The sequence below is a fragment of the Hermetia illucens genome, chromosome 5, assembly GCF_905115235.1.
Source record: "Hermetia illucens chromosome 5, iHerIll2.2.curated.20191125, whole genome shotgun sequence".
Lineage (NCBI taxonomy): Eukaryota > Metazoa > Arthropoda > Insecta > Diptera > Stratiomyidae > Hermetia > Hermetia illucens.
In genome coordinates, this window is record NC_051853.1 from 20,043,652 (window position 1) to 20,056,067 (window position 12,416).

Sequence of the window (12,416 nt, forward strand, 5' to 3'; positions counted from 1 at the left end):
TCCCACTTTTCATGCGTAGCTTTTCTTTTAGATTAGTAAAAATTTGATCCTGTAAATTTGAATGGGAAAAATGTTAATTTCATTTCGAAAATAGTGAATTTAATTTGGAAAGACGTGAATCAGTAGATATTTAAGGAAATATGGATTAGGTCTTTGACAAACGGAAACAATATTGGTTTAGCGTATGCGCAAAGTTTCTTTCTTGTGATCCTGAAGCGCTTACCTCCTAGTTTATAGCTTGTTATCAAAGAGGTCCCAGTTTCATATGTAAAGCTCACATTCCTGAATTGGCTTTATTTAAGTGCCACTTTTACTTTAAGTAATTTTATCGTCCTCCCAATATGTAGTATTACAAAAGCGCAGATCATCCAGTAATTAATTTTCAATTTTCCTTACTTTTCAGATTGGTTTAATGCGAACTGGTCGTCTACTCGCTGAAGAATCACCAGCTGTCCTACTATCTATGTACCGGTGCCAATCTTTAGAAGAAGTATTCTTAAAACTCTCACGAAAGCAAGGTCAATCAAGGGAATCCAATGAACTCAATTTCAAGTAAATATCCATCAGCACAGGAAAGCCAGGTTGTCCTTCTGTAACCAATCCTTGTTTTTTTTTTCAGAAATAATATTTCACTTAATTCAATAGCATTCGGAAATAAAAAAGATGTCCCGGTCTACGTTAGTCAAGAGAGTGGCGTAGTAGGACTGAACTTTCACCAAAGTAAAGAAATTTTAATAAATGAGGCAAATGGATCAGCACTAACGGTTAGTAAAATGAGATATCCTTTGATTATGAGTACAAGATGAATTTTACCCATTCCAGCTGGACACAGATTTACCAAATGGAGGCGTGCGGGCTCACACGACGGGATGCACTGAGGACCTCGGGGATTGCAGTAATTTCTGTAATGTAAGTGGATGTGATTGTGTATTAATGAGTATGAAAACTGCGCACCACAGCGCTAAGTAGGGTCCTTCCTTGGAGATCCTTGGGTAGAATAGTATGAAACCAAAATTGACGCTAGGATTTCTTGGCCTTTTCGTACATAGTTTAAAGTTTTAGTGAAACCTCCTGAGGAGCATTCTAGATTTATCTTAATCAATTTTATGTTTTAGCTCACAACAAAAGGGAAAATGCGAGCCTTACTGCAGAAGAACTTCTTAAGGATGTGGCGGAATGTTGGTGTCATGCTTTTCATTTTTGCTCTGCCTGTTATGCAAGTAATTTTGTTCTGTTTGGCAATCGGTCGCGACCCATCAGGATTGAATATGTCCATCGTTAATAAGGAAATGAACGGAACGGTATACCATAGTCAAAGCAACTTTTTTAAAACAATAGAATTTTTCTCCACCATCTAATCTCATTTTGACTTACAACAGGAATGTAACTGGAAACCAGGATGCCATTTTGAGAATCTGTCTTGTCGATACGTAAATTATTTGAACAAGAGCTTAGTGAAAAATTACTATGACGACGTAGGCGAAGCGGTGAGATCGGTTGAGCTGGGCGAATCCTGGGGAGCCATGTATATAACCGAAAATTTCACGGATGCATTTGTGGCGAGAATAGCCTTAGGTAATAATATTTCATGGATATATGACGCTAGGTCCTCTCTCAGTTACTGGATTCATCACGTGTTGCAAAATTCCATTTAGGTCGAGATGCGGACAACGAAACTTTGGACCAATCCGAAATCGGTGTATGGCTCGATATGTCGAATCAGCAAATCGGTATCATGTTGACGCGGGATTTGCAGTTAGCCTACAGAGATTTTGCTAAGGACCTTCTCAACGAATGCGGATACAATTCAAAATTGGGAGACGTACCTATCCAATTCAAGGAACCAATCTACGGCACAGATACCCCTTCGTTCACGGACTTTGTCGCTCCAGGTGTAATTTTAACGTAAGCAGCCACTGGATTCAGTTTCCCGGAAGGTTATAACAAATTTTTCCAATTTTCAGGATCGTCTTTTTCTTGGCCGTGGCACTCACATCATCTGTCTTGATTATCGAACGAACAGAGGTAAGGTTTTCACTATATTAGGGGCTCTAGACCAATAAGCTTTTATCATTGATTTTTGCAGGGTCTTCTTGATCGTTCCTGGGTCGCGGGTGTTTCACCCGGTGAAATCCTTTTCTCCCACGTGGTGACGCAATTCATTGTTATGTGTGGTCAAACAGCATTGGTTCTAATTTTCATGCTTCTCGTGTTTGGTGTAACGAACAACGGTAGTCTAGTGTTGGTTGTTATCCTGACACTCCTCCAAGGAATGTGTGGCATGTGCTTTGGTTTCGTCATCTCAGCAGTCTGCGAACTGGAGCGTAATGCCATCCAATTAGCTCTTGGTTCATTCTACCCGACTTTGTTGCTTTCTGGAGTTATCTGGCCAATAGAAGGCATGCCCATCGTTTTGAGGTTGGTAGTCCTTTTTTACTGGACCAAATTTACTACTCGTGGTTAAAACGCATCTTCCCTTTGGAGAGACCTATGGTAACAATTTTGACAATTTCATTTCAGATACATCTCCCTCGTCTTACCACTGACACTCGCCACCTCATCCCTGCGGTGCATTTTAGCCCGAGGCTGGGACTTACTAATGAGCGATGTCTACTTAGGCTTCATCGCAACAATAGCATGGATCCTCCTGTTTTTGGTGATAACAATGATTGTGCTGCGAGTCAAACGAGGATGAATTTTAGGGGCTTTAAATTTTAGCAATAGATATTTAAATCAGAAATTGTGTACATTCATTGTTCAGTGTCTGCAATGCATTCACTGATACCTTTCCAAACTTTTACTAGTGCGAATGTCAGAAAATAACATTAGGTTTCATAAATGGCTTCTAGGTACTCTGGGAGGTTCACAAATAGTTTAGATGACTAGTGATGAGTTAAAAAAATTACTCAGCATTTTCTTAATGCTATGAAAAATAGAAAATATTTATTTAGTCATTTTTTATTAATCATTTTAGTGAGTAGTTTGGGTTAGACGAATGATAAAAAATAGTAGGAAGTGTACGATGCCGAAATGTAAATAGTTCTTTATCTTTTGAAATTTTCAACGAACAGTTAATTTTTCTCTAAAATTAAAACTGAAATTTCACTGAAAGCTGCCTATCTTCCGGTACTCATTGCCTTCTCCATTTTATCTGTTTCATGTGTGTGGACTGTGATGAATTTCTAATTATAATTTTACTCTGCTCCGTCCTTACTTTATGCGCTATCTGGTCCTTTCTCCTCCATTATCTCCGTACGTATAACGACAATGGGAACTAGGTCTATAAGATTAGGTACCGAAATTTATTTTTTCTGTTAAAGGGTAAACTTAGGAAATCGAATTGCATTATAGTTAGGCATTAGCTTACTTCATAATGTAGAATTTTGTGCAAGGATTCACCTTGCACCACGACAATTAGGGGACAGCTACAATAAGCCAAAACGCTAACGATAAATCGATTGTTCAACTTCCCGTTTTATAATGATAATGTTTCGTAAATGTAAATATTTTTTTGAAATAAAGTGGAAGAAAACAATGTTTCTAAAAATTTATTTTGACGACTTTTTTTCAATAACATCTGGTTAGGACAATATAAAGAAGAGACATTCTCTGCTCTAGTAAATTTCTTTACTGGCTTTCTCCAGAGCGAGCCACCATGAAGTCCATTTAAACGGTGGCGATTTCGTGAAAATAAAGAAGAACTGATCCCACCTACACGATTACCAACCATTATGAATGGGAAAGAATGATGGAACCAAATTAAAGACACAAAACAGCCTCTGTAACCCTAGGGATCACCAAGCCAAGTAAGCGATACATCAACCGAGATACTTAGTTTTGGAATGACGATGTTGAAATGCAGGTCCGTGAAAAGAAACGCTTCTACCACAAGTTTGTCGTCGATAAAACGCCCGCCAATTATCAAATTTATAAGAATGTCAACCGGGAAGCAAAGAAAGCGATCGTTTTCACCCTAGCGGTCCATTACAAAAATCTTTACAATAAACTGCGTGAATCCTTGCAATTTCACCCTTTAGAATAAACTTGGCAGAGGATGGCCGGATTCCAAAAGCTGGTTCTGGCCCGATCCAGACCCTCGGCGAGCCAGTCTGTCAGCCTCCTCATTACCAGCGACGTTAGAGTGCCCTGGCATCCACATCAGGAATGTTTCGTTCAGTCGGCCAAGTTTTAGCAACACCTGATGACAACTCCACACCAACTGGCTTGATATGTCGTTGCTATTTAGTGCTGATAATGCCACACGACTGTCGGAACAGATTCGAATGCGCCTAAGGTGTATTCTTTTTCGGACATCAGTCTTTTCTTTGCGGTGAGTTCATTGAGTGCTGTCTCCGTGGATTTGCCTTTCTGGTAGGCGTGTTGCCTATGGTGAAGTGGCCACTTAGGAATGTGTGTATTTCTTATGAACTGATCTACTAGTCTTTCTAGTCCATCTAATAGAAAATGTTTGTTTGGATGAAAACACTTCAACGCCACATATTTCTATGGCATACGTTTCAATGTGAAGATTTCAAAGCTGAAGATTTTGACGCACGTTTATTCGTTTTTAGACAAATTATTTTCAAAATGAACTTTTTCTCATCCCCGTGTTTTGAGAAAAATAGAATTTTTTGTTCAAGAGATATGGTATGGCTGTCGGTTACTGGCAGGCGGTCCACTGATTGGCTATTCTACGATAGTAGGATTCACAGCGTTACATAACTTTGACGGCCTCTCCGAGGAGTTTGCCAGAGAGTGGAAGAAGGGGCTGATCGTTAAGATCTCAAAAAGGAGACCCATTTTGAGTGTGACAAATGTATGCTTCCTGCAATCACAAAGATAATAGCTAAAATAATCCTGGAACGTATCAAACGACATCTCAAAAGCTTGATCGACCGAGAGCAGGCTGGTTCCCGATCCGGATCCTGCTGCATGGACCGCACCAACACTCTAGGGATCATTTTGGAACAGTGCGCGGAGTTCAGATCTTCGCTGCACCTGCTCTTTATCGAATTCGGGAAAGCTTTCGATAACCTGACCAGGGTGTGTACCTGGAGTGCATTCCAGAGAAACTAATAGCTGTTATCAGAGCGACGTATGATCACGCAAAATGTCACGTGCTGTATCGAGGTAAATCTCAAAGAATTTTGAGGTCCAAAATGGAGCCCGCCAGGGTTGCATGCGATCACCGATATTATTTGTTCTTGCTATCGGTGACGTTCTTCATGCTGCGTTGTCCGAAGGACACGCACACAATTAGAGTGTTTTGAAGAGGCTTGTTCTATTTCTCGAGGCCAACGTGGTAAAACGGTAACATGGTGGAACTGAGAACTGCAAAGACTTAGGAAATCAATTAGACGACTTCTAAACCGTGCTTGTAAAAGCAATAAGGAAGAAGACTGGTTAAGCTTCCGGAGCCTCGTAAAACGATCGAAACGAGACTCTTTTAGAGGAACTAGAAAGTAAAACGGAGACTTCCAGACTGAGCAGAATCTTTAAAAAGGATAAGGCCAAGTTGGACTCTTTTAGAAAACCGGATGGTACTTTCACGAACTCCAGAGTTGAGTCTATACAGACTCCCTTGAAAGTACACCACCCGGGAGAACGAGTGCTAGAAGTGGGAAGAAGAGAATTGGCGGTTTCTGCAAACCTTTCAGCACGAAGGTGTTGCAAGGGGAATTGGATCACTGCGAGAGCGGTTGCTACCACTGCTAGAGCTGTTATACTATCATTTGAACATTTCAAAGCACCTGGCATGGATGGCATCTAGGCAGCCACGAGGATTTAATCAAACTTTGATGTTGTTGCCGTTCGTCTTCCCTCTAAGAATTCGAAGAGCCCAGCGACGATTAACGCAGAAGTACCAATTGTTGCAATCCACTCTAATGAGACCTTGTTTTGAACAATTGTAGATCTTACTGGGACGACACTATCGCACTCGCAAATACGTGTAAATGCTTGCTCAGAATGATTTATACTTATCGGGATTATCCTCGAATAAACTTCACTTTATTAATTTTTTCTTAATCGAAATCAGTTAAACCACGAAACGTGCACTCTCCACGACGGCTGGAGCAGAGGAGACCGGTTGGTTTTCCATGAGGTCTCTTTGTCTCCAACCAAAGGAACTTTTTCAGCGCTGGCTCTCCCTTCCCGTGACGAGTTCTAAACAAGTCGGGAAACCGGAAGCTGGACGCTTCAAGTACGAAAGGTTTTGTGCATTTCTTAGTACGTAGCACGTAATATATCCATATATTATGTGAGAATATCCACTTTCGGATGATATTGACATTCATAGTCTTCAATTTTCAAAGAAGCAACAAATTTGAGGTATTATAACTTTGTCAGTAATAGTGCGATTTCCACCAAACTTGGTAAGATCATGCTCTATATTATAGCCTATATCACTGCAAAATTTCATGGTACTAGAATGAACCTAAGGGAGGTTTCTAATCAATTACAAAAAATTGTAGTAATATACTATTATTAACTTTATTTAAACAGATATCGGCATGGAAGGTATTTCGGAGCCCAGGTACCATATAGTGGCAGCCTCTTGATTTTTTTCAGATTTTTCGGTTTGGTAGTTTCTGGGAATGGCCCCCTTAAAAAAGTGATCACTTTCAACCCCCCGCGCTCCCCACCCTTCCAACGAATGTCAAAACTAAGGTCGGCTTGGAAAAGTACTAATCGAGACCTTTAATTTGATACCCCACATGACTATATTTGATGAAAAAAAATTTTACACCCCCCTTTTGCATGTATGGGGACCCCCCCTTAAATTCGACGTAAAAGGATGTAATTCACTGTATGCGTGAGCGTTCACAGTTCCCACCTTTCTACCAAATTTAGTGTCAATCGCTATAACCGTCTCCGAGAAAAATGCGTGTGACGGACAGACAGACAGACAGACAGACAGACAGACGGACAGACAGACAGTAAACCGATTTTAATAAGGTTTTGTGTTTACACAAAACCTTAAAAACCACGGAGAGCGCCGGCGGCGTCATCTATCCGCTCGCATTAACAACATTCGAAATAAATTTCGAATGTTGTTAACCCTGCTGGCCCGGTGCTCAGAGGTGACGGTGAGGAAGACGGAGTGGCAACCCTGTCGGCCAAACCAAAACCAAGTGGCCGAGGAGAACCTTCATTGTGGTGGCACCGGGAGACGCTGTACTCACTTTGGTTTGCCGGCCGTCTTGCAGTAGGCGAATGCTCCAAAGGCCTAATTAGGGCGATCAGACCCGAGTCTGCACAGGGACTCATCTGAAGTGGCAAATTGGTCGCGAAACCTCACCAGGAGTATACTGGTACCATGGGAACCGGGATAGCCCCTGGACTCTCATACTTCGGGTGAATTCCCGTTGTATGTGAGTACAGCTCGGTTGTTTGCGGTTGGCCTCCCTAGTGGGAGTTTCATGGTGGTTGTGGTTGTGCTTAAGCGAGAAGAGACCTTCAGGCCTCGGCGTGGTGTTGCGTTTCCACACGGGTGCCGTACTCCTTAGTTCGGTAGAGATTTAGGTAATTCTTGCATCCACCCGAATGAATACTAAGCCATGCACTTGGTATAGACTGGTACCGTTGTTGCTTGTCTCAGGAGGGCTCTGATTGTGGTCACAAAATCAATCCGTGCCTGAAGAGGACCGTAGGATTAAGTCTTCACGACAGGTACCTACGTTAAATACTCATGGGCTTAACCCTGCTGGCCCACAAGGGTATAGAGCATTTAGCAACTTAGAGCAACTTCTAAGAAATATTTTTCGAGCATGTCTTGCTCTGGGCCACGTGGCTTCCTCTTGGCAGAAGGTGAAGGTGGTCTGCATACCTAAGCCTGGGAAAGATGACTATTCAAATCCAAAGAACTTCAAGTTCAATGTCTGGAGAGACTGGTTGAGCGTCACATTAAATATGAAAAGAAACATGCTTACCAACGTGGAAAGTCCTGTGAGTCTGCTCTTCGCTCTTTGGTTTTAAAGATACGGGACACAACTTTGAAAAGCGAGTACGCGATGGGGGTGTTCGTGGACATTGAAAGGTCTTTTGACTGTGCGCCCTTCCAAAAGCTCTGTAATGCCGCCAGAGACCATAATGTTTATGAAACTTTAATTAAGTGAATCTATGTTATGCTAACGCAGAGATTGCTGTGTGGTGAAGTGGGTGTTGATCGCTATATAACAACGGAAGCGACGAAAAGCTGTCCTTAAGGAGGTGTGCTATCGTCACTTCTGTGGAGTATATTGATCGACTCACTACTATGCGAACTCCAAAATCTGCCAATACACGCTCAAGCTTATGCGGATGACCAGATTTAGGAACGGTGTTTAGAAATACACAGCGCGTCGTTGATTTGATTGACAGTTGGTGCCTTAGGCATGAACTTTCAGTAAATCTAAATAAAACCACAGTGGATTTCCAAAAAGGAGGAAACTGAATCTTTTTTGCCTTCCAAAGATAAAGGGTACAACCTTGTGAAAGTGATCCCCATACATCTGTTTGGTAGAAGATATGAAGTTATTTTGAAACGAATAGAAAATTGGGACGAACCAGAAGAATGAATGTCAGGATATACGATGGATCAAAAACAGGAAAGGGTTCTGGAGCAGGAGTCTACCTCTCGAATAAAGACGTGAAGTCAGCTATAACGGTCTTTTAGAGTGAAGTATATGCGATCCTAATGGCGGCAACCAGGATGATCACGAGCGGTTGAAGCGCAGGCGCATCGCAATCTGCAGCGATAGTCTAGCTGTATTGAGGGCATTGAGCAGTTCTTTGATCATTTCAAAAATCGTTCAGGAATGAAAAAGTCGATTAAACTCTGTTTTTAGATTCAATACGGTGAAACTATTCTGGGTGCCTGTCATTGTGGTGTAGAGGGAAATAAAATCTCGAATACTTTAGCAAAAGACGGTTCAATTTCCCCCATGGTCGGACCGGATTGGTGATGTTATGCATAAGATAAAACGAGGTGCTTGAGAAGTACCATTTAGAACACCAGGTAGATAACAACAACTCCACTTTGAAAAGTTACGAGTAAAGAATTTTATTCTGAATCCTAAAATTAGCGGTAAATTCATAAAATATACTAATATACTATTATTAACTTTATTTCAGTAGATTTTGTAATGGAGAGTGTTTGAAAGCCTAGATACCATGCGATAGATTTTTCGATTGTGTGGTTCCTGAGAATGGGTCCTTGAAGAAATTAACCTTTTCGGACCCCCGCACATGTCCTATATGCAACCAATGTCAAAACTAATACAGTGGAATCCCGATAATACGTACACCAATAATCTTTCACCAATAAGCTTTCTACTGAATTTCGTGCCGTTTCCGAGAAAAGTACTGTGGCAGTTAGAAAGACAGACAGAGCAAAAAGCCCCTGGACCCACAGAATCTTAAGGGATATTTGGAAATGGATCGAGCGACCTCGTGGCGAAGTAGCTTTCGACCTCACAAAAGTTTTGGGCGGACACGATGGTTATCGAGCAAGACGTTTCACCATATTACCAAAAGGGTCCGCCCATTTTTTTTGGGAGTAGGGTAGGTGAATGCGTTTACGCACAGAGTGTTGGACTCCCACCACAGCACGCTGGTGGACTACCAACTAAACACCTCCCTGTTATCAGAGAACTAGCCTGGAACCGTTTGACACATTACTTCGGGCTAGCCCTCCCGCTCTCCCGGCTTTGGGAGCCTTCCAGTCAGGGAATTCCTTTCACCAACGGAAGTGGGGGGGAGGAAGGGAGTTGTTAGTTCAGGGAACCCCTTACCGTCCGATCCCTCTGCCGGTCGAGTTCAATCTTCTTCGTAGTAAGAAGAGCCCGAACATAATGCGCAATACGATTCCAGCTGCCAGCGCTCTTCAGCATCTCTCGCACAATGTTATCTGGAGAGAGCTCCCCTGTGTCTGCATAAAGCTGCTGGCGAAGGCCGTCCCACCTCTCGCAAGAGAAAAAGGTGTGTTCAGCGTCATCCGCCACTCTATTGCAGAACACACAATCAGGAGATCGCGCCTTCCCAACCCTGTGCAGGTAAGACTGAAAACCTCCATGCCCACTTAGAAGTTGGGTAAGGAAGTAATCAATTTCACCGTGCTTTCTGTTCAACCATGGGTCTAATTTGTCGATGAGCCGCGCAGTCCACTTGCCCCTTGGCTCATTTTGCCAAGAAAGTTGCCACTCGTTAAGGGTGCGTTGACGTTCTTCACGGGCAACCACTTCTCTTAAGTTTTCGCCCTTACGGCGATAGATAGCTTTGCGCTCCTTGGCAAGGAGAGCAACGGGGATCACTCCCGCAATCACCATCACAGCCGGTTCGGAGACGGTGCGATAAGCAGACGCCACTCACAAAGCTCCCCGCCTCTGCACTTGAGCGAGGCGTTTACGATGCACCTCCTTGCCAAGGGCATCAGCCTATACCTCCGCACCATAGAGAAGAACGGACTCCGTTGCTCCCATGAGGAGACGTCTCCTAGTTGATATAGGGCCGCCGACATTCGCCACTAGCCGACTCAAGGCCGCGACTCCTGCTGCAGCCCTGTCCGCGGCTGCTTTGATTTGCTCGAAGAAGCTCATATTCGAGTCGAGCATTAAACCAAGGTATTTAATCGCTGGTTTTGACTCTATAGTCAACTCGCCGATCGATATGGGACGCAAGGTCGGGATTCTCCTTCTGGTCAGGATGACCACTTCGGTTTTTTCCAGCGCAAGGTTGAAACCGTGAGCAGTCATCCATCCGCTTACCCGTCGCATCAATATGCCAAGTCTGCTTTGCGCCTGTTCAACAGTGCGTCCGGCAGCAAGTGCCGCAACGTCGTCTGCATAACCGACCAGGCGCGACTCTTCGGGCATATCGAGTCTCAGCAGACTATCGTAGGAAGCGTTCCAGAGGTCCGGCCCTAGGATGGATCCCTGCGCTACTCCCGACGTGATTTTCATCTCCTCTGGCCCTCTAGCGTCTCATAGAACAGGGAGCGGTCTTTCAGATAATCCCTCAAAGCGTCCGACCATTGCAGAGAACATAGAACGCGCCTTATTTTCAGTTCAAAGGACTTGGAAGCTACAACCGGGATGCGCATACCGCCCGAGAACATGGAGCAAATGCTGAAATGGAGAATGATATGGATATGGAGTCGAAAAGATGCAAAGAAGAATGATCCAGCCCTGCGACGTAATGCCATGTGGAGCGGGAAGTGTGGAAAGAGTAGGAAGTGGTTAACCATCTGGCAGGAGCCAACAGTAGCTTTCGAAACTTTCCACTTTCCATCGGAAAAAAAAACAGACAAAACTTTAATAAAGGAGGATACAATTTTACGTAACAAGTGCCCGCATGGTTGGTTCTAGCTCAATAGGATTCAAGGTTCGGTCCAAACTAGATCTTATTGTTGCACTTAGGTAGAGGCACGTATTAGCCATAGGAAAGTCGAATTGTCGAACAGACGGTTTTCACACACACGTAAGGAATGAGGAGTTGCAGGAAGTTTTTCCCCCGATTTCAACTTCCATATACTCGGCGAACACTTAGATCCGGACGTGGCTGGCACCTAGAAATTTCTCCCCGCATATAGCCATGACAGCGTCGATACCGGTGATTTGGGCGGAATAGCAAAATAGCAAAATAGTTCTCTGTTTGCAAAATAGTTCTCAGGAACAATCACTTTTTCAGGACGGGAGATACTTATGGGGAGAAAATCAGACGCTGGCAGTTCTGCCAAGTAATAAGGTGATTTTCTGGATTTTACTGTATTCAACTTGATTCTATATTAGACAAGTGGTTGTGGTGGTTTTGCAGGAGGGAATACTGGGAAGAGAATCTATTTCTAAATAGGATAGGGTTTTTTCGTAGGAGATGTCCTGCCAGATATCATCCGGATATCAGGAAAATTGCTGAAATTTGGAGGAATCTCGGGAACAACTTTAAACGTTTATATCTTCGTTAATATTGAGAATTTCGGGAAAATTAATCTCCTTTTCTCTCATTATTAACGGAGATATAAGCGTTAAGTTTTTCCCAAGATTCCTCCAAATTTCAGCAATTTTCCTGGAACTCAAACCCCCGACCTATATACCATTTTGAAGCTCAGATCCTCCCCCGATAGTAGTGATCACGAATTAAGCTCCTTTCTCGTGATTCCCAATATTAACGGAGATATCAGCGTTTAAAGTTTTTCCAAAGATTCCTCCAAATTTCAACAATTTTCCTGGTACCCAGAGCCCTCAACCTATATACCATTTTGAAGCTTAGGCAGAATGAAGCTGCAGTAATTGAGGATGCGCGTCGACAAAAGTTCGTCACATATTACATACATATCCCCTCAATTGATTTAGTGTACTAACGAACTCTGCTGTCTATGGTACCATCCATCAGTGGGATTTAAAAGAACCTGGAATCTGGAAGCGATTGGTTAATAAACC

At 43.0% G+C, this 12,416-nt stretch overlaps 1 protein-coding gene across 3 annotated transcripts in view; it reads left to right on the forward strand.

Moving 5' to 3' along the window:
• Nucleotides 1–3,551, forward strand: part of LOC119656881 (ABC transporter G family member 23) — a 224,617-nt gene extending 221,066 nt beyond the window's left edge. For all 3 annotated transcript variants that reach the window (XM_038063545.1, XM_038063548.1, XM_038063546.1), the window contains 9 exons: nt 404–552; nt 620–764; nt 823–909; nt 1,116–1,301; nt 1,380–1,575; nt 1,656–1,905; nt 1,965–2,025; nt 2,087–2,418; nt 2,521–3,551. In XM_038063545.1, coding sequence (XP_037919473.1) covers nt 404–552; nt 620–764; nt 823–909; nt 1,116–1,301; nt 1,380–1,575; nt 1,656–1,905; nt 1,965–2,025; nt 2,087–2,418; nt 2,521–2,695 — 1,581 coding nt within the window. In that variant the 3' untranslated portion in view covers nt 2,696–3,551. The remainder of the gene's footprint in view (nt 1–403; nt 553–619; nt 765–822; nt 910–1,115; nt 1,302–1,379; nt 1,576–1,655; nt 1,906–1,964; nt 2,026–2,086; nt 2,419–2,520) is intronic.
• The last annotated feature ends 8,865 nt before the right edge of the window (nt 3,552–12,416 follow it).